The sequence below is a fragment of the Girardinichthys multiradiatus genome, chromosome 7, assembly GCF_021462225.1.
Source record: "Girardinichthys multiradiatus isolate DD_20200921_A chromosome 7, DD_fGirMul_XY1, whole genome shotgun sequence".
In the NCBI taxonomy this organism is placed as follows: Eukaryota; Metazoa; Chordata; class Actinopteri; order Cyprinodontiformes; family Goodeidae; genus Girardinichthys; species Girardinichthys multiradiatus.
The window spans coordinates 40,930,279-40,949,816 of NC_061800.1; the positions used below are offsets into that span (position 1 = coordinate 40,930,279).

The 19,538-nt window shown below is 39.1% G+C and overlaps 1 protein-coding gene across 2 annotated transcripts in view; it reads right to left on the reverse strand.

Moving 5' to 3' along the window:
* Window positions 1–19,538, reverse strand: part of hdac4 (histone deacetylase 4) — a 167,250-nt gene that overhangs the window by 69,367 nt on the left and 78,345 nt on the right. The window contains exon 1 of one of the 2 annotated variants that reach the window (XM_047370301.1): window positions 6,898–7,077. The exons of the other annotated variant lie outside the window; for it this stretch is intronic. Coding sequence (XP_047226257.1) covers window positions 6,898–6,901 — 4 coding nt within the window. The 5' untranslated portion in view covers window positions 6,902–7,077. Of the gene's footprint in view, window positions 1–6,897; window positions 7,078–19,538 lie in introns of those variants that run through there. 2 annotated transcript variants of the gene reach the window in all.

The following is a 19,538-nucleotide window of genomic DNA, read 5'->3' on the forward strand; positions in this document are numbered from 1 at the left end:
GAATGCAAATCTTGGGCTGTGGACAATGTGAAACATGTATTGTTCTCTGATGAGTCCACCTTTACTGTTTTCCCCACATCCAGGAGAGTTATGGTGTGGAGAAGCCCCAAAGAAGCATACCACCCAGACTGTTGCATGGCCAGAGTGAAGCATGGGGGTGGATCAGTGATGGTTTGGGCTGCCATATCATGGCATTCCTTTGGCCCAATACTTGTGCTAGATGGGCGCATCACTGCCAAGGGCTACCAAACCATTCTTGAGGACCATGTGCATCCAATGGTTCAAACATTGTATCCTGAAGGCGGTGCCGTGTATCAGGATGACAATGCACCAATATACACAGCAAGACTGGTGAAAGATTGGTTTGATAAACATGAAAGTGAAGTTGAACATCTCCCATGGCCTGCACAGTCACCAGATCTAAATATTATTGAGCCACTTTGGGGTGTTTTGGAGGAGCGAGTCAGGAAACGTTTTCCTCCACCAGTATCCATAGTGACCTGGCCACTATCCTGCAAGAAGAATGGCTTAAAATCCCTCTGACCACTGTGCAGGACTTGTATATGTCATTCCCAAGACGAATTGATGCTGTATTGGCCCATACTAATAAATTATTGTGGTCTAAAACCAGGTGTTTCAGTTTCATTGTCCAACCCCTGTATATATATATATATATATATATATATATATATATATATATATATATATATATATATATAAAATTCAATGAATGGACAATTTATTTAAAAATATTATCAGCGACATCAGGAGCATAATATATATGCAGATAATCCATATCCACATTTAACTATGTATACAGTGAACACACGGAACATATATTGAATATATTTAATGCTCTATGTAATATATATAGGGGCTGCACGGTGGCGCAGTTGGTAGCACTGTTGCCTTGCAGCAAGAAGGTCCTGGGTTCGATTCCCAGCCTGGGGTCTTTCTGCATGGAGTTTGCATGTTCTCCCCGTGCATGCGTGGGTTCTCACCGGGTACTCCGGCTTCCTCCCACAGTCCAAAGACATGCCTGTTAGGTTAATTGGTCCCTCTAAATTGACCTTAGGTGTATGAATGAGTGTGTGCATGTTTGTTTGTGTGTTGCCCTGCGATGGACTGGCGACCTGTCCAGGGTGTATCCTGCCTCTCGCCCATAGACTGCTGGAGATAGACACCAGCTCCCCCGTGACCCACTATGGAATAAGCGGTAGAAAATGACTGACTGACTGGCTCTATGTAATATTGAAATTCCCAATAAGGAGTGGAAACACATGAGGTTGAACCATCAAACAGCAACTATTTTACATAACTGAAGAGAACTATGATAATGTCAACCTTATTCTTATTCTTATGGATACGTCCAAAGAATAAACCTTTTCGGAAAAGATTAACATTGAACAGGCTGGAAAAAAATCTGTGGATATATTTTGCCTCTAAATATTTCTGTTTTGTGTGTTTCCATATATAGAAAAACAGAAAACTCAAATGAAAGAAATATTCAGACTAAAGAAGAAAGGTCAGTGACACTGAGGTCTGAAAGACAATGAGATATTTTATCAGAATAAATCAACAGCCTTTTATTAGGATGTTTGTTGTAGAACAACAAATAATAAAAATAAAAGAAGTCTGGCACAGAATAAAGACTTAAAGTAGAGTTTATATTCCGTCCCCTGTTGGGTTTTTTAATCTGCCACATTTAATCTGCTTTATAGGAATAATCCATAAAACAGCGATACTAGGAGCAAACAACTAGAGGAGTGATGCAATCAGATTATTTCACTCCAACAAGTAAAATAGCAGCTTAAAATGCTGCACAAACACACACAGCATTAGAGAAACATAAAAACACAAACTCCTTGCCCGGTTTAAAGCCTTGATCTGTACGATACCTTAGCACATGTACTAGCAACTGCAAGATTTACATATGAACATGACAGCCAAAACTAAAGTTTGGAGCCCAAGGTGAGAGCAATCTTTAGATTCACAAACTCAAATAAAGTCTTGACTTGCTGTCAGTGTTTCCTGATCAATCTCTGCTCTGTGGAGAACCACCTTCCACTGAGCTAAGCCCTCTGCCAGTGATCAATATTCCAAAACCAGTGCAAAGCATCCTGAGCCTATCATGCACATCTCGCTGTCCCCAGTGACCAATGAGGTGGCAAACTGAGGGGCAGCTAACTTGCTGAGGTAGCCAATGACATCTTTGGTACCGGGCAGGTTTTTAGTGCTGAAGGGAAACTTGACACCACCCACCGGGACAGCAGGGAGTGAAGAAAGGGTGTGGCCAGGCCAGACATGCTGGTGCTTTGTTGATGCATATCACTGTGCTTGTTAGGACCTGTCTGAGAGCTGGACATTAGAAGAATTTGTTCTTCAGAACACATTACTTCTCTAGACTTCACAGCTGAATCACACATGCCCAAAAATGCTGGGCTAACTAAAGTCAGTCAAGGCTTAAAATTGTTTGACTTTAGCACCTCTGACCAACACGTGGTAAAAAGGAAGAGAGCTCCCCACTAGAATTCACCTATTGTCATTGTCACTGTCAGTGCCAACCACCTGGGCTGTTTTCAGTTAACCATGTATTAATTTTAGTTCATCACCTCTAACATTCATAGTTTGCACATATTGTCCAAATATGCCATTCAAGTGCTCACTCAGATAGCTAACGGATATTAAAACAGCAAGATCAAACAAATAAAACTGTCTGTTTGCCCATAGGCTGAGTGCCAATCTGTACACAATAGTCATTGTTGTTTTTGAAGGAACTGAAAACAAGAACAACAATGCCGTCAGCTTTGGAAATATGCAATTCATTTGAGGGGTGAACATCTGTTGCTCTGACTGCAGCTGGGAGGGACTGGAGCTTAAAGACTGGGACACCTGTGCGTGCTTTGGGATGGGGTGAACTGCTCACAGTGGCAAGCACTGCTAGTTGAGAAAGGTAAGAATACATGCTTTCACCTCAAACTGATGAAAGCCAGAGAAAAAGTTACTAAACTTGCTGCCAGTTGATTTTTGATAAAAACAAATGTTGCAAGAGGGATCCTCCAAAAGCTCGCTTTGTACAGCAACACAATCCCTAAGATGGCTATACTAAGGCCAGACCGATGAGAAGTCCGTATTAGCTGACTTTATCAACACAACAAGGCAACTCAACTTCTTTTTTAGTACAAATGAAAGTTTTAAATAGAGACAGAGGGTGTCAACACACACCGAAATGCCAATAAGCTAACACTTATTTTGTCACACAATGTCATATATTGACAGACAGTGGACAGCATTTTAGGAAAGACCTCAATTTGGGATATAAAACTATGTTAGCAAATATTAACAGTCTAAGAAATTCACAACATACCATAGTGACATTTTGGTGCCGTTTTGTCCAGCTGTTCAACGTCCGTGTATGTAGTTACATTGGTTTAGCTTGCTGGTTGTTTCAATCGGCAAAATCAGTTGCAACTTCCCAGTCCGGGCCATATTGGAGAGGGTAAATGGGGCAAAGATAGTTAAAAGGTGCAATGTCGGGTTATTCTGAGGCCTTTTTACGTCTACTAACCTCTTCTTAATTAACAGCCTGTTAAGAGACAAAGTGAGATCCCTATTTAATGTCTTTGTAACAGGTAACAAGTATGCTGAAGTGACTAAATGTGGAGCTTACTGGTTGGAAAACAACTGTTGTAATCTTCGATTCAGCCACTCAGTCTTACTGTCATGCTAGAATGAAAACATAAACTGCATCTTGAAAGTTCGGTGATGGCATTTTCCTTTTATGACAACAAGCTTATGAAAAATGCAAAACCTAGCTTCCTGTCAAAAGAAGCAATATAAATGATGTTTGCATTTGGCAGACTCTAATTACCTTGGAGTTTACATGCAACTGTTAACCTGCTGCCTGTAAATGGTATGCACCCTTTCAGCCTATGTTTCTCTAATAATTTTATTTTCTTAACAACAAAGCGATCTGCACTGCCTGTATTACAGTGATGCAAAATATACACATCAAAATAGGCTTAATTTTTAACAAATGGCTTTACAAATCCCAGCAGAGACAAACACACCATCTAAAACAAATTCATGTGTCCAAAGCCATCAGTAATAATTCCCCGTTCTATCTTTGAACTCAAAAACATAAACATTGACCATGAAAGAGGTAGACTATAAATTAGGAAAACATAAGAGATGTAGAGTGACAATCTGCAGTTGAAAATCAGTTAAAAACCAAGATTTCATACATAAAGCTGCACAGCATTTGAACTGTTTGATTAATAAATATGGACACGTTGTCTTACAGAAGCACACTGGACACATTTGTTTCATTTAGGCACAATGATTGAAGAGACCGCAACTGTCTGAAAAACAACCTCAAGGAGCACATTTACAGTAAACATAGCTTTGTTGAAGGCAGCAGACATGCGGGGTGACCAGCGCCTGGGAGCATATTAGCCCAGTTTACAAGCCCCCAGTGAAAGCAACATAAGGTTAATGTTGCTGTGCCGATATGAGGGCAGGGGGTCGCACAAGATGACTCACAGTGAAGGTGCTGAGCTTGGTATTACAAACACTCCTGCTGCAGGAACAGTTCAGAACCTCAGAATAACAACTGATGCACTCAGGTTTGATGTCGGTTTGAGTCAGATATGCAGTTTATTGGTGCAACTCCATAAATAAGATTATTGAAAAGTTATTTTATTTCAGTAAATTATTCAAAAAGTGAACCTTAGTCTCATTACATACATAATGAACGATGATTTAATGATTTGTTCAACACTGAAAAATGTCACCACCAATCTCCATGAGCTCCACTAAAACTATACTTCAGTATTGGGCATTAAGGGCAATTAGAGTCCATCCACCTGGACAGATATCATCAACATGCACAGGGTGAATTTATGAAACCTGAAAAAGCAGCCCTTTGCCCTTGAGATATTGCACACATTGATATTTCAACTATGATTGCAATTTGGCATATTGTGCAAATCTACATTACAAAAGTATTTTTAATAGAGAAAAGTTAAAGTACATCTGCATACTGTACAGTTAATAGATTCAATACTAACTTAGGGCTCCTTTAGAAAGAATTACTGCATCCATGCAGGATGGCATGGAGGTGATCAGCCTGATGAGGTTTCCTTAGTAGTGACTTTCAGCTTGACTGCATTGCTGAGCCTCTATGGGGTTTAGGAAAGAGGAGTTCAGTCCTATTTCTGTTTAGCTCAGGTTAGACTCTCCTGATATCCTCTCATGTTGAGAAGTGGCTTAACTCAAGGAATGTGAGAACTGTAGTCCATATCCTGGATATGTCTGTGGTGGTTTTCAAAGCACTGATTTAAGCTGCGGTCTATGCCTTGTGGATCTATGCCAAGCAATTGAATAGCGTTTGCATTACAATCCTTGGAAGGCTGTGGTCATCTGTGGTTCTTGTGCACATTTTTCCAACACACTTTTTCTATCCACTTAACTTTCCATTAATATGCTTGCATAAAGCCCTATGAACAGCCGGAGATTCCCCTAAAAGAATGTAAACGGCAGCACCTGTATGTGTGTGAGCAGCTGAGATTATTAAAGTCAGTAAAGGTGGATGTGAGAAACAAAATATGTTCAATACTTGGCAGGAAACTGGCTTTCCTTTAGGGTAAATTTCATTAAGGTTTTTTTTATTTAAAATGCAAAAGGAAGCTGACATCAGAGACAGTAAAATTAAAACATGTCAGGGCCCTAATCATGTGTCTCTGTCCATCCATCACTCCATCTCTGACTCAGCCCATCCCATGTTCCTCTCAGCATAAGACTATGGATCACACAGGCAGGGTTATTTATAGACCAGGATCCCCAGGGGGAGATGCTCGGCCTTCCTGGTCTCCATGCATTCACAGAAAAATCTCTGCATGTTTACACACCGCGACTCTAAATCTGAGTCTGCACACTTAGTCACAGCTCAAATACACTTGGAACAAATGTCAACACAATGCGTGCAGAAAACCTTGCAGATTGAGAATTAACAATGATCGCTGACATAAGACCCCCCCACCCCCCAAAAAAAAAACAAAGCCCAGGTACTCAGGGAGGATGGAGGCAAGCAAACGCCATGGTGACTAGTGGGATTGTAGCCAGCGGTTGGTTGGACAATGAAGTATGGGAAGGGCCTTAGGTAGAGGGTTGACCAATGATGGTGCGCTACTAGTTCAACTCCACTATCAGTGTGCATGTGCTGCTTAAGCTCCAGCCCAACATCTAAAGCCTGGGACGGGTAGTTTGTGATAGTAAGTGTTATGGTGCGCCACCGCCTCCTTGTTTTCTTCTCATCTGTTTTCACTTTTTTTATGACGAAAGAAAGCCAGCGCTCCCAAGGTCTGACTCAAACACTCAAAAAAGTGTCTAAGACGGGTATTTGCAGCTGGCTAAATAATTGCACTCGTAAATCTAACTGTCAAAAGCAAGAAAAAATGGGAGCAGACAAGAAATTAGTAAAATAAACTCTATTCTGTGTACTTTTCTCCAACCTAAATTATACATCAGACTGGATAAACTTTTTGAACCTTTCATATGCATCTCAGCACACTGAGGCATAAACACAAGCAGCCTCATAAGTGCACAGCAGACTGTATGGAGGGACAGGCGCAGCCATCTGCTTCATTCAGCCGAAGGCTGCTGAGTGTCCATACATCAGTACCATTCAATAAACGCTGTCACCACTCAAAGCTGCACACCCACAAACACTCTTCTCAACAGAACATACATACACGGTAACATATGCACTAAAAAATAAAAGCATTTCAGCATAAAAGAAGCTCTATAAAAGGCTGCAGTGAAAAAAGCAACAGTCTGCAAAGCAATGAAAACAGAAACTCCTTGTGGAGAAGTCAAACTGCAGGAAAAAGCTCTCACCCATCAGTTGTGCTTTACTGTCCACGTGTTGGACGTTGGTGTGACAGTGTAGATGAAGATCAGCGCAGGAGATTTTTAAAAAAGTAGGTTTTCTTAGGTGAAAGAAATACAGAGAGCAACGTTCCACTCCACTGTAGACGGGAAGCAGGAACAAATGTCTGACAGGGTCCGTCTGGTCTCTCTGCCTCCTCTCACTGAGTGTGTTTTGCTCTGCTCTCCAGCTGCCTCTCTCTCTCTCTCTCTCTGTTGGTCTGGTCTCCTCCCACTCTCCCTCCCTCCCTCAGTGACATCACAGGGCAGTCTCAGGCATGTTAAGGATTTTACAAGCGTCACTCGCTCATTACCTCCTAATTCACTGACTGACCATAAAAAAAAAAAGAAGAGGCAGCGTCAGCTTCTGGCCACATTCTCAGCCAAACAAACTTCGGGCTTTTGTACAGAGCCTCTTTATGTTTTGACTGAGGAGTTGCACTTGCTCACATTTAATCTTCTACTTGTTGCACACACACAACCACACACATATTCCTGGCTTTTGTCTGTTTAGAAACCTCCTACACAACAGGAACTCAGCACACATAGCTGCTGTGAACTTGACTCAACGATAGATGCAGCTTTGTCTTGCAAGTGAAACATTTTACAACCACTAAATATATTATTGCTGTAAACAGTGCAAACTAATTCTCGGAGTTCATTTACTGGTAAACAAGGGGCAGACCTTACCTTAATTTATTGCAATAAATTAAGGTGCTGTGAACAATTTAATGAAGCAATTCTTAGAAAATAGGAGTATAAAAATAACAAGATGAATCACAACAGGAACAGATTCAGAAGATATGAACGCCTTAAAACTCAGAAGTTGGAGATGTTAAGAATGCAAATTATATATATATATATATATATATATATATATATATATATATTGTTGTGGAAAATTATTTTCAATCCTCTGAACTTCCCTTACCTTTCTCCCCTCTGACCTCTGTGTTTTGTTACCCTAGAGGAGTTGGTCTGTAAAACCATTATCAGAGGTTAAACCCATCATTTAGGGTGATGCCTCCGGAAGAGCCGATGGTCTGTTCCTAGATAACTTTGTTACCTCTGAACCGAGGAGGGTCTAGGGCCATAAAACACAGACTCTTTGAAGTTGAGATAACACTGTCATGTTTGGTATAAATACTGTGTGTAAATGGTGTTCGTGGCTCTGCTTAACTGACTTGCTCAGTGACAGAGTCATTCAAACGCTGAATGCCTTTGAATAAAACTTATAAAGACAAAGCCTGGTTTTGCTCTTTATTAGAGTAAATTTCTCTCCCACTTTGATAAGAAAATTCCATTACAATATATACACACAAACATATATATACACACGTACCATTACGATTTTTAATGCTTTTTAAGAAATTCTTTACTATTCTTTTTTTTCTTTTACTAAACAATTGATTTTGTCCAGTGCATTAAATACAAATTTATTTCATTTCAACAGCAGTTTCTAGTGGACATTAAAAAATTATTCCAGCCTGTTGACCACAACCCCACCAAAACATGCACAGCACTGAAAACCTGTGATTTTCAACCCAACAGAGTAATTAATCCCATATTAGAACATTGCTATAAACATTGAAACAATGAACACAGTTTCTCCGGGACATGAAATCATGTCAGACAGGTGGTTGTCTCGGACATGGTTGAAAGGTGTTTTTCAATGACCTTATTATCATTATTATTATTTTTTGTAAAGTGAAACAACTTCTTTTATGACTTACAGAAACCCATCCTAGTGTTCTCCATCTTAGAGCATTCTGCACTAGGCCTAAAACACAACACAATGATGACAAATTTTGGCATTACTGGCATTCCATACTGCTTGGAAGAACTGTCAGAAATCTCTGAGTTAAAAAGAAATCAGTTCAGTGACACTTTCTCCACCATATGCCTCAAAATCTTTTAAAAGGCCAAACAACATTGTTATTGTACTGAGCTATGGCATGTAAGACAGCTTTGTTCAGGTGATGTTGCGCACAGAAGCATCAGATTTCTCAAACACTGTATTTAAACAACAAACCAAGGGTCAAGAGAGGTGTGCAATGGACTAAAGCTCTGGATGGCTTCCTAACAACATCCTAAAAAAGCCCATAATTGAGTTCGTATTTGGGGGGGAAAAAAATTTATTTAGATGCATTCGAATTAAGAGGTTCCAGTTTAATTTCAAACACAGTTTTGTTTTAATGCTTTTTAACTTTTGTGATGAATTTATTAATTGATTATTCTATACATTTTTCCCTCAAACTGAAAAAAGAAAGAAACCTGGAAGAGTGGACAGCCTGCAGAACGAATAGCTGTTGCCTCAGTGAGAGTATAATTGTTGAAACATTCACAGATCTGGGCCGTTAATCATTCTGACAAGTGGTTGCTTTCTGATGGCTTTCAGTCATGCAGAAGTGAGAGGACTCCAGTTGTGAAATGCACGTTACTGCAGGCAGCGATGACTCCAGACATCTGCACAGTGGAACATTGGGTGATTGTAAAGGTTTATGCTAATGTCCTCCGATGTAAGAGGAATGGCAGATGATTATGGTTATTTTCATTCTCATGGGGAAGAAAAGAAATATGAAGACAGTTTTCTCCAGCGCTTTACAAGCTGAAAATGCAAAACAACATAAACAAAGCAAAAAACAGAATTCAACCTTTTCAGTTTTCAAGTAGTAAAGAAGATGATCTGAAACATAAGCACCCAGTTGGCATGGAGTCTGCCACATGGACTTGCACGGATAAAACATGTTCATAAATAATCTAACTAAGAACATGTCATTTCTTAACGAGAGGACAAAACTCAAATTATAAAACGAAACCAATTTTACTTTATTGTGCCACTAATAAATGCTTCAACATTAAGTTAGCCTGTAATCTCATTCTCAAGCCATTTGCAGTGTGGTCTCTCTTCACCTGTTGTCAAGCATTCAGGCTGTTTTTATATTTAACTGAACTGGACTCACAGCTGATGTTTAACACACGCATCTATAACTTTAACTGCAGCCAAACCCAAACACTAACCAGGAGGACCCGAAACCACCTGGATCAACCAATGAAAACACCAAGCAGAGTCTCAGGTCCACCCAAACAGCAGCAAAATGGAGATGAAAGATTTTGTTGTTCTAAGACAGTGTCTGCACAAGGCTGTAGGATAAGATGGACAGTTTCCACAGTGGAAAAACCTTTACTGAACTGTTACCAAGGTGGCAAGTCCAAACCAACACCACATGGAAACAAACACAGGAACAATGTCAAAGAATGAAAGCTTAAAAGAGACTTTGTGAATGCAACAAGCACTTAGGGTGATGGCACACCTGTTGGACATCTCTAGAACTTTTATAGACTGGAATGATTGTGGGACAATACATTTTGTTTCAATAATTTATACTGGGATAAACTTCTGTCTTTCTTATTTGGACCGTTTCTGATTACAGGTGATGTGGATCAGTTCCAACATGTTTATTTTTGTGAAAAAATGACATGATGTTTAAATAATGCAAATGTCACAAAACAAGAAGCTGCAGTTTAGACACAGCAGATTAGTACAGCACAATGTCTACCAATAACCTACAGTTGAGCTCAAATCTATTCATACCCCTCACAGATCAGTGAGTGCAATATCCATATTGAAAAGGACTGGTTGTAGTGTAATGATTGTTGACTAATATATTCCAAGTGTTATGAACTAGTTAGTGTTCACATGCTAATGTAATATTTAGTCTCATGGCAGCAGATGATCACATTGGACACAAATGACATTACCCAGAGTGCTGCAGGTCACACAGTGATAAAAGCAAAGACGAGGAGGACAGGAAAGAAAGAATCAAGCATATATCACACCTATATATTCACTAATAGTATTGCCATCACAAGATTTCCTTATATTTTGCAGCCCTTACTGGAATTAATATTAACCATGTGGAGTGATCCTGTCAGCTTCCTGACCTGAATGTGGTTGAGAATCTTTGGAGGGAGTTAAAGATTAGGGTGATGGCAAGGAGGCCTGCCAATCTCTAAGGCCTGAGCTCATCACCAAATATAAATTGTTAAAACACTAGAGGAAATATGCAAAAAGCATCAGCCACTATAAGATGTGTTTGATTGCTGTAATGCAAATAAAGATTGTATACATTTTTAAAATCCTCCAAACAAATTAAAAACAAAACAGTCTAAAGAAACTGGATTTGTTTTAATAAAATGCAACAAAAAGCTGAAATTATATTTTTCTTTTATATTGCTTTCATACCATTCGAGAGATGCCTGCTTCATCAGAAAAAAACTTCCTTATTTTCAAATCGTTTTCATTTATAATCTGAACCTTCCACATTTAGTCTAAATAAAGTGTTAAAGTAAATCATTAAATAAGTCTAAAAAGATTGAATTTTAATTTACAAATGCCAAATAACTTTAAAAAAATGTATCTGAGCATCTTTTGCACTGCTTTATTATCCTTTGGTAGATGCCTTTTTCTTGTCCTCTCAGAAACAAATTCCTTGGTTGACCTAAAATAATTTAACATTTAAATCTGCTGGGGGTTTGAATTATTCTGTGCTTAACTTTAGTCAGCCATGGGTTACACTAGGCCCGGTTAGTGCTGTTGTGTAAAACAATAAACATCAGGAGCCAATGTGGACTCAATAAATTCAAAAACAATTTCCCCAGGATTTAAATACATTATTTATTAATATTTTTCAAATGATCAGTTTACCTTGTGGGGGTGTTCTTTACAGTCAAAAGGGTAATTATGAAAAAAGGGTTGAGAATCGGGAATCGATAGGAACTGGAATTGTTCAAATTCCAACAATGCCCAACCCTTCTAGAGATGCACCAATTTATAAGCCAGACCAAGCATCAAGACTAAGAACTCCAACCATTTCCAGTCCATATATACATGGAACAACAGTGTGGGCTTTGCTGCACTTATTTTGTTAACTTAATAAAAATTATACAAAGATTAGGGGGGAGTTTGTTTTGATGCATAAATGGAAATGATCTTGCAATCCCTTTATTTTCTGTGTACTTATGTATAGATGAACTTGCAGAATGCATGTAGTTCTTGGAAAAAAAAAAACTGGAATCAGCAGGTTAGACCCAAAGACAAACTGGAAAAGACTGTCCAGGAAAACCATGATCCCACAGTCCATTAACTTAACTTTACTTAACATGAACTGATGCTAAACAAGCAAAACAGTTGTCTCAGATAGGTTTGACTGAAGTTTCAATAAGCCAGAACAAACGATTCAGGAGTTTTCCACATAAGAAGAATAGATTCTGCTTAAAATCAACGAATATTCTGAAAAGTAGTCGATTGATCTGATGATAGAACTACTATTAGTGAGGTCACAACACATAGCTTTTTGTGCTGTTTGATTTCAGTAGGCATGTGGATGTTGGGTGGTCTGATAATGTATGTTTGGGGTAGCTATTTCAGAAGTACGGCGCAGAATCCAGGAAGCCAAGTTTTGTTTGATCTGACAACACACCCACACACCTGGCTGCGATAAAGCTCTGTGTTATCAGCTTGTTGTAAGGCATTGACGTCAAAGGCTTAACTGAGCTCCGTGCAGCCATGACACCGACAACAGCTAATGCTGGTGATCCCAAACCACAATGGCACACACAAACACACAAAGGCAAACACATCTTTCATTTTTAGATCAGGGAGAATCACCCCCAGGGAGGGCAGCCATGCAGAGCAGAAGACAACCAAATGAACTCTGCACAGAAAAACACAAAAAAAAAACAAAAAAAACAATCAATGTATGCACATGGGTTGCTGAGCAAGAAACACGGTCAGAGAGCAATGGTGGTAAGGCAGGAACCTGTCACACAAAAAAATAACACTTCCTTTTAAAAGATGTCAGGACTTGTTCAGGACTGTCATTGAGGTTACCTTGATGACCAATAACTGTTGAGGTATGTTAAACACTGCGCACTAGTGTATTTTCACTTTTCTAACAAATGTCATTAAGGGCAAAAAAGCGATTCAAACCACCCAGGCGTTATGTAAGAAAAAAAAAACGCACCACTTGTTAAGTCTTAAATTGACTGTGATTAGCCCCATTGTTAGAAAAGCTGAATTGAATTTCACAAGCCACATCCAGGCATGATTACAGGCAGACCAGTACAATCGCAAAAACATTTCAATAGAGCCCGTCTGAAAACATAAAGAAGGCTAAAAAGAAACACATCATGTCTGATCTCAAGAAATTAATGAACAGATGAGAAAACATGGAACAGTGGTAAACATTTCCAGGAGTGGCCAATCAACAATCAGAGAGAGACTGGGAAAAAACGGCATTTATGACAAAAAGAGAATAAAAAAAAAAGGGTTTTGAAGTGGTCTAGTCAAAGCCTGCACTTAAATCCAGCTGAGATGCTGTGGCATGACCTTAAACAGGCCTTTTGTTCTCTTTTTTTCTGTGTTTTTTAAATTTGTATGTTTAACTGAACTGGACTCACAGCTGATGTTTCACACCAACATCAATAAGCGTTTTTAATATGTCATAGCACTGTCTATTCTGCAAGCTGACTAGTCCAATCAGCTCTGGTCCTCTTTACAAATCGCGTCCATGTATTTTACAGTAGCCAAATTATCCAGGAATCAATGCAGTGTTGTCACATACTGCTGAAGTGTTTTACTACAACTGTTCAGAAAACGGCTGCAGTAAATCTCTTAAGTGAAGTCACCAAATACATGAAGCTTGTTTTAGGGAGGGCAGATTATCTTGATGAAAACACAAATTATAACAAAAGTAGAAAACAAAATAAACTGTCCATGAAATGTTATTGTTTTAGTGATAAACGATATCTTAAGTGATTTTGGCTGATCTTACAGAAAAGGTCTGGCCTGTGACTTCAACAGAAGACACGGGGCATGCATTTAATAAAACGTCTTGTTTGACTGGTAGCCAGATGTAATTCTTTACTATCCAGAGCTGCTAAAAGTTTCAAAATGATGTACTTTGCTGGACTAAACCTTCCAGCTGAGTTTTATTATTTGTATTTTCCATAAATCATGGAACAACACATTGCAGAGGTAGGTTTCCAATCCAGCCATGTGGGAAGGGGAACTCACTTATTTGTTTATTTTTGGATGTTTGAATCAGCTGTACTTTGACACTTGGATTAGTGACATCTGGACTGAATAATCCCAAATGCAGATTCCAAAGTTCAATAATTTGCAGTTTGGTTGCTTGGTTTGGCTCCTAAACCAAAGCTGAACAGGACACCAAAACAGAAACGCTTACAAAAGATCACTCAGCTCCATCACTGCTTTCCACATCTTGGTAACTTCTAGATCTTACAGGCACGATGTCATCAAAAAAAACAGACACTCAAAGACAGGAGAAAAAAAGTTGAACGAACGACGGTGTCTTGGCAATAAGACCTCAGAGACAAGGAAATGACTGCATTTGAAAGAAGACTTTTGCATTAATTTGCAGCAGTCGGAGGAAGTGCATCTGGGAAAAATAGCTCATGTAGCAATCTGCATTAGAGTCAGCGCGCACACGTGTGCCTTAAATAATACATGTGGCATAATGATTGCAAGGCATGCTGAAATACACATTGTGGCAAGCAGGCAGACATTGCTGATGAATAAGTAATGCGCAGTGTCCGACTCGTAATATACATACATTCCCGTACACACACCCACTTCATAACCACAAGTCTGTTCAGACTTGTGGGGGGAGAAGAGGGCACCTCCAATGTTTTCAGCTGCCTGTGTTTGTGTCTTCTGCCTCACTGAGAAAGAAGACTCCATCTCCTCAGAAGAATCCAGACCAGACTCTAAATATCTGCGTCGTTTATTATTAATTTGGGTTATTTATAATACAGACACTCACTACCCCCTTCTTCCACACAAAACCAAAAACACACACAAGCACACTTTGGTATTTTGGTTTTCTCATAGTGCAGAAACAAAATATGACTCAACTCAAAACTATCTATACAAAAAATAAACACACAGCTAAAACATTTCTTTTTGAAGGAACAAAACTATCTTAGTTACATTAAATTTGCAGTATGCAATCCCTTCGACTTTAATATCAATCCCAAACTAAACTAATGCTTCAATCTAACATGTTATTTTATGACACATTTTTCTCAAATTTCCTGGCTTTATTTGTTTCACCAAAAATAACTGCAGTTTACTGAAAACCTCACCAAAAACTGGAAAGTGTTTTAGAAATACTTTATTACTTTAATACTTTAGGTTTACTCGGTAAGACTACATCATACTACAGCAGCTACTTTACAAGCGCTTTGCAAAACAAACTATTGTGGTGTTACAATGGGACCCATGCTTTTCTCCTGGAGTGAGAAAGGTATCAAACATAAATGTAAAAATAAAAACAATCCTCCATCATTTCTGCTTGAAGCCACCATAGTCTCATAGTTCAGGTCTGTTTGGGATGGAAGGTCTTTAATAAATGTAACAACATCAATCTAACAGTCCCGAAGAGCACCTTGAAACATCAAGGCTTCCCAAACACCAGCCAATGTGACAAGATGAGACTACTCAAGTTGTAGCCTGCAGCGGGGAGTTCCTTTCATTCATATTTTACATCCTCTCCTTCCATCTCATTGGTAATGCCTTTCCCGTCTGCAGCGCGGCTCGCAGCAGACGCACAGCCATTAACTGTGAGTGATGTGAAACTGAACTTATAAGAGATGCCAGCACACCACACTGCTGCCTGTGCTCTTCAAATCTAACAAGTCAAACAATCAGATCAGTTCATCAGGGCATTACCCTCTTCTTCCATATAAAACCAGTTCTTTGAAAAGGTATTTGCACCCTTACAGATTTCTCCTTTTAGCTTTTGTCACGTATAAATATTTCAGATCCATCTATTGTCTATACACGCTAAAGCTGTGCAGGGCTGCGGGGGGAGGGGCACTGATTCCCGTCTCTAGAGGCCATCGGGTCGAGAGGTAGGGTACCTTGGACATGTTGCCAGTCTTAAAATGAACCTATAACAACTTTTTAAATTTACATTTGTTAAGGGAAAAAAGTATCCAAACCAACCTGAACCTTGGAAAAAAAATTATTGTCCCCTTTATTAATCATGCTTATTCACATTTTTAGACTTTAACCCTGACCCAAGTACTGCCAGACAAGTAGATTCATGAAATCTCTTACACAGAACCTTTCTTACAGTATGAAGTAGGCTAAAAGACATCAAAAAGCAACACATCATGTGCTTATCTAAAGAAATTTAAGAAGAAATGAGAAAAAAAAAAGGAATTTTTCAGTTTGGAAAGGGCTACAAAGATGTGAGACTTTGGGACTCCAAACAACCACAGTTAAACCCATTTTTCACAAATGGAGAAAACACGGAACAGTGGTGAACCTTCCTAAAAGTGGGCAGTCCACCAAAATTACTCAATGAAGACACCAATGACTGATTCAGGAAGTCACCAGAGAACAACATCTAAAGCACTGCAGCTCTCACTTAATTCAATTCAATTTCAATTCAGTTTATTTATATAGCGCCAATTCACAACACATGTTGTCTCAATACACTTCACAAAAGTCAGGTACAAACATTCCAATTAGTCCTAACCATTGAACAGGGCAGGCGGATTCAGTTATTTATTCAAATTGGATACTTACTTTAGTGTTCATGATTCAAAAGTAAGAAAAGACTTTGTAAAAACTGCATCCATGGGAATATTCCAAGGTGAAAACCACAAAGTACAACCAAAAAGGGCATTCAGAAAAAGAACACTGCACAGACAGTCAAACATGGCAGTGGTAGTATGATGGTCTGGGTGTGTGTTGCTGCATTCAGGACCTGGACAACTTGTCCACTCAACCAGAATGCTGAAGCAAAATGTCTAGCCATCAGTTTTTGACCGACAGCTAAAACACACTTTGAAAAAGCAGCAGGACAATGAACCAAAGCACACCACCAAGTTGACCTTGAAAAGGTCCAATCAAAACAGAGATGTTGTGTCGTAAAGTTAAAACAGTTGAAACCTCTCCAATGATGCTGAAATAAAATGGTTCTGCAAAGAGTGGGCCAAAATCCATCCACAGGGATGTAAAAGACTCATTTCTAGTTGCCTTACATACTTGATGGCAGTTGTTGCCACTAAGGTGGTAAAACTGGTCATGCTGGGACGGATCTGCAACATTTTTTTACTTCATAATTCAGATTTGCATTTGAAAGCTGCAGTTTGCAACTGAGTTCGTCTTTGTCTGATATGAAAACTTGTTTGGCAATCTGAATTACAAACTTGTGACAAATAAGCAACGACAGTAGACATCTGTAAGGCGGCGAAGACTGTTTCACAGCTCTGTACGAGGCAGATGAATGCTCTATAAGGAAAATAACATTCAGACTGTAAATAAACGTGACTGCACATCATTCATGCAAAGATTTGTTCTTTTCTGTAAGAAATGTTTATACTCGTCTAATCCATCATGATATGACAAACGATGGATATATAAACATCCAACTCCTTCCCAATCCGTCTGAACTTCTTCACTTCACTTAGAAAACTCTTAAAGGCAAAGTAAGATGGCAAACAACTGTCTGTTTCTTTCTTTGAATGAGACTGTGGTAAAATACACTGAAAGCTATGCTATGGCCATTAGACTATCAGCCCGTCTTTAGTGAACTTCCCTTTCCCGGACAAGGGAATGCTAGCCTCTGGTTAAGATGGTGTCAGGGCCCTTTCGAGCAAAAAGCAATGGGCCTGAACTTGAAAGGAGTCATCTATAATAGATAGATGATTCTTGTGGACACATTTGGTCATGGTAAAGCTTTTAAAAGCCTTTACAAAGCTCACCTCTGCAAAAGCATTTCAGCTTAGGAGGAAGGCATGGCATGAGTGGTATTCCATGCTAGCTCTGACAAGATTAATAAAATCAGCCGTAATTTTAAAATACAAAACTTAGTCATTGGTACGATTCTTTTTTTTTTTTTTTTTTTGGGGGGGAGTTGGGGGGGGGGGGGGGGGTCCTGCCAGCGGTCATTGCGCAGGATTTACCCTCGACAGTTTACCAATCCATCCTAGGGCAATACAGAGACACAAAGGTCAAGCAACCATGCATACACACACTGAAGGGCAATCGATCACAGGACCTTCGTTTAGGCAAGGCAACAGTGCTGCTAACTGCACGACCGTGCAGCCCAAACTAACCAACTTTACTGAAGTTTAAAAGTACTTAACAGTCTGATATAAGTAACTGTTGGAATTACACGTTTGTTTCCCCTAATATTTCAAAACTACTGAAATACGATGGATCAGCAACAGATTATCCAAATGAGTTTCAGACAGAGAGTACTTGAAGTCTTAACTTTGCCAATGTATTTATTAAATCTCACACAGGTAGGTAAAGTTATGCAAAATGCTAAAATATTTTTTTTTAAATCCACTTTAACCAAGGTTATTTATCCTTTGGTTTAAGAGATTTTATGTTGGTAAACTGTGACAAAATATGACTGTGATTTAAAAAAGAAATAGATATGAAAGCAGAAGCCAGGTTAATGTGTGATTTGTGTTTGTGCTGCAGTAATGTTCCAAAAATGTAATTTTCCTAAATGTTAACTATTTGGTGATCTATCCGGTTGTTTTAATAACCCAGATTAACACTCTCTGTGTTCAAGCCCACAGACTAACAATAGCCCACTCTGCAGACTCCCAATACATTTGTGAAAGCTGATCCTGCCAGCCAAAAACAGCAAAACACACCAGACCCCATGCAATATTTATAACCTGGTAACATGTTAAAAATCTTCTCCCATCCACCATATCCAGACAAACTCCATCTCAGAACCTGGTGTATCTGTTGGGATAATGGACCCCAGGCAGACAAAGTAGGTTAAAACGTCTGCTCTACTGGAACACAAAATGTGCTGGACTCCAGACTCTGCCTTACTTTCTAACCCAGAATGTGAAAGTGGTGTCACTTTTTAAATGGTTTGACGTGACAACTACACCGCAAGTCTATATCCTTAAATGTAATTAGAAAGTGCTCCTCTGGCTATTTGTTAGAATCTAATTTACTTTCACCACAAATTTTCATGCAGGTTTTTTTTTCATAGGGTGCAACTCATGCACTTCCTGATATCCTTTTCATTAAATTAAACCTAATTCAATTATTTTCATTCAATTTAATGCAATTTAACTAATGAATATTAGAAACATTGCATCCTCATCCTCTTAAACTAATATCTAAAGAGGATGAAGCAAAGGACATTGATCTGAATTTGAGCGGAGCAAAAGTTCAACTGATTAATTTGAAGGCTTGCACCCACAGTCATGACACTGCTGGAACACACAGTCACTGTAAGAAGACAGAATCCATGACTGCAGATAGAGTCATGGGAAAAACAAAATACCCCTCATGATTTGGTAGCTTGTAGGCCCATCTTCAGAAGGTATAACTTGAAGTTGTTGTTGTCTGTTACAGTTTAGCAGTATCTCAACTTGTTGAGGAGGAATTTTAGCCTGCTCTTCTTCACAACATTGCTTCATTTTATTGAGGTTTTCACATAACTGTTACTGCACAGCATTCTCCAGGTCCTGCCAATAAGATTAAGGTCTGAACTTTGACTAGGCCACTCCAGTTGTTCATTGTTCAGTCATTCTGTTGC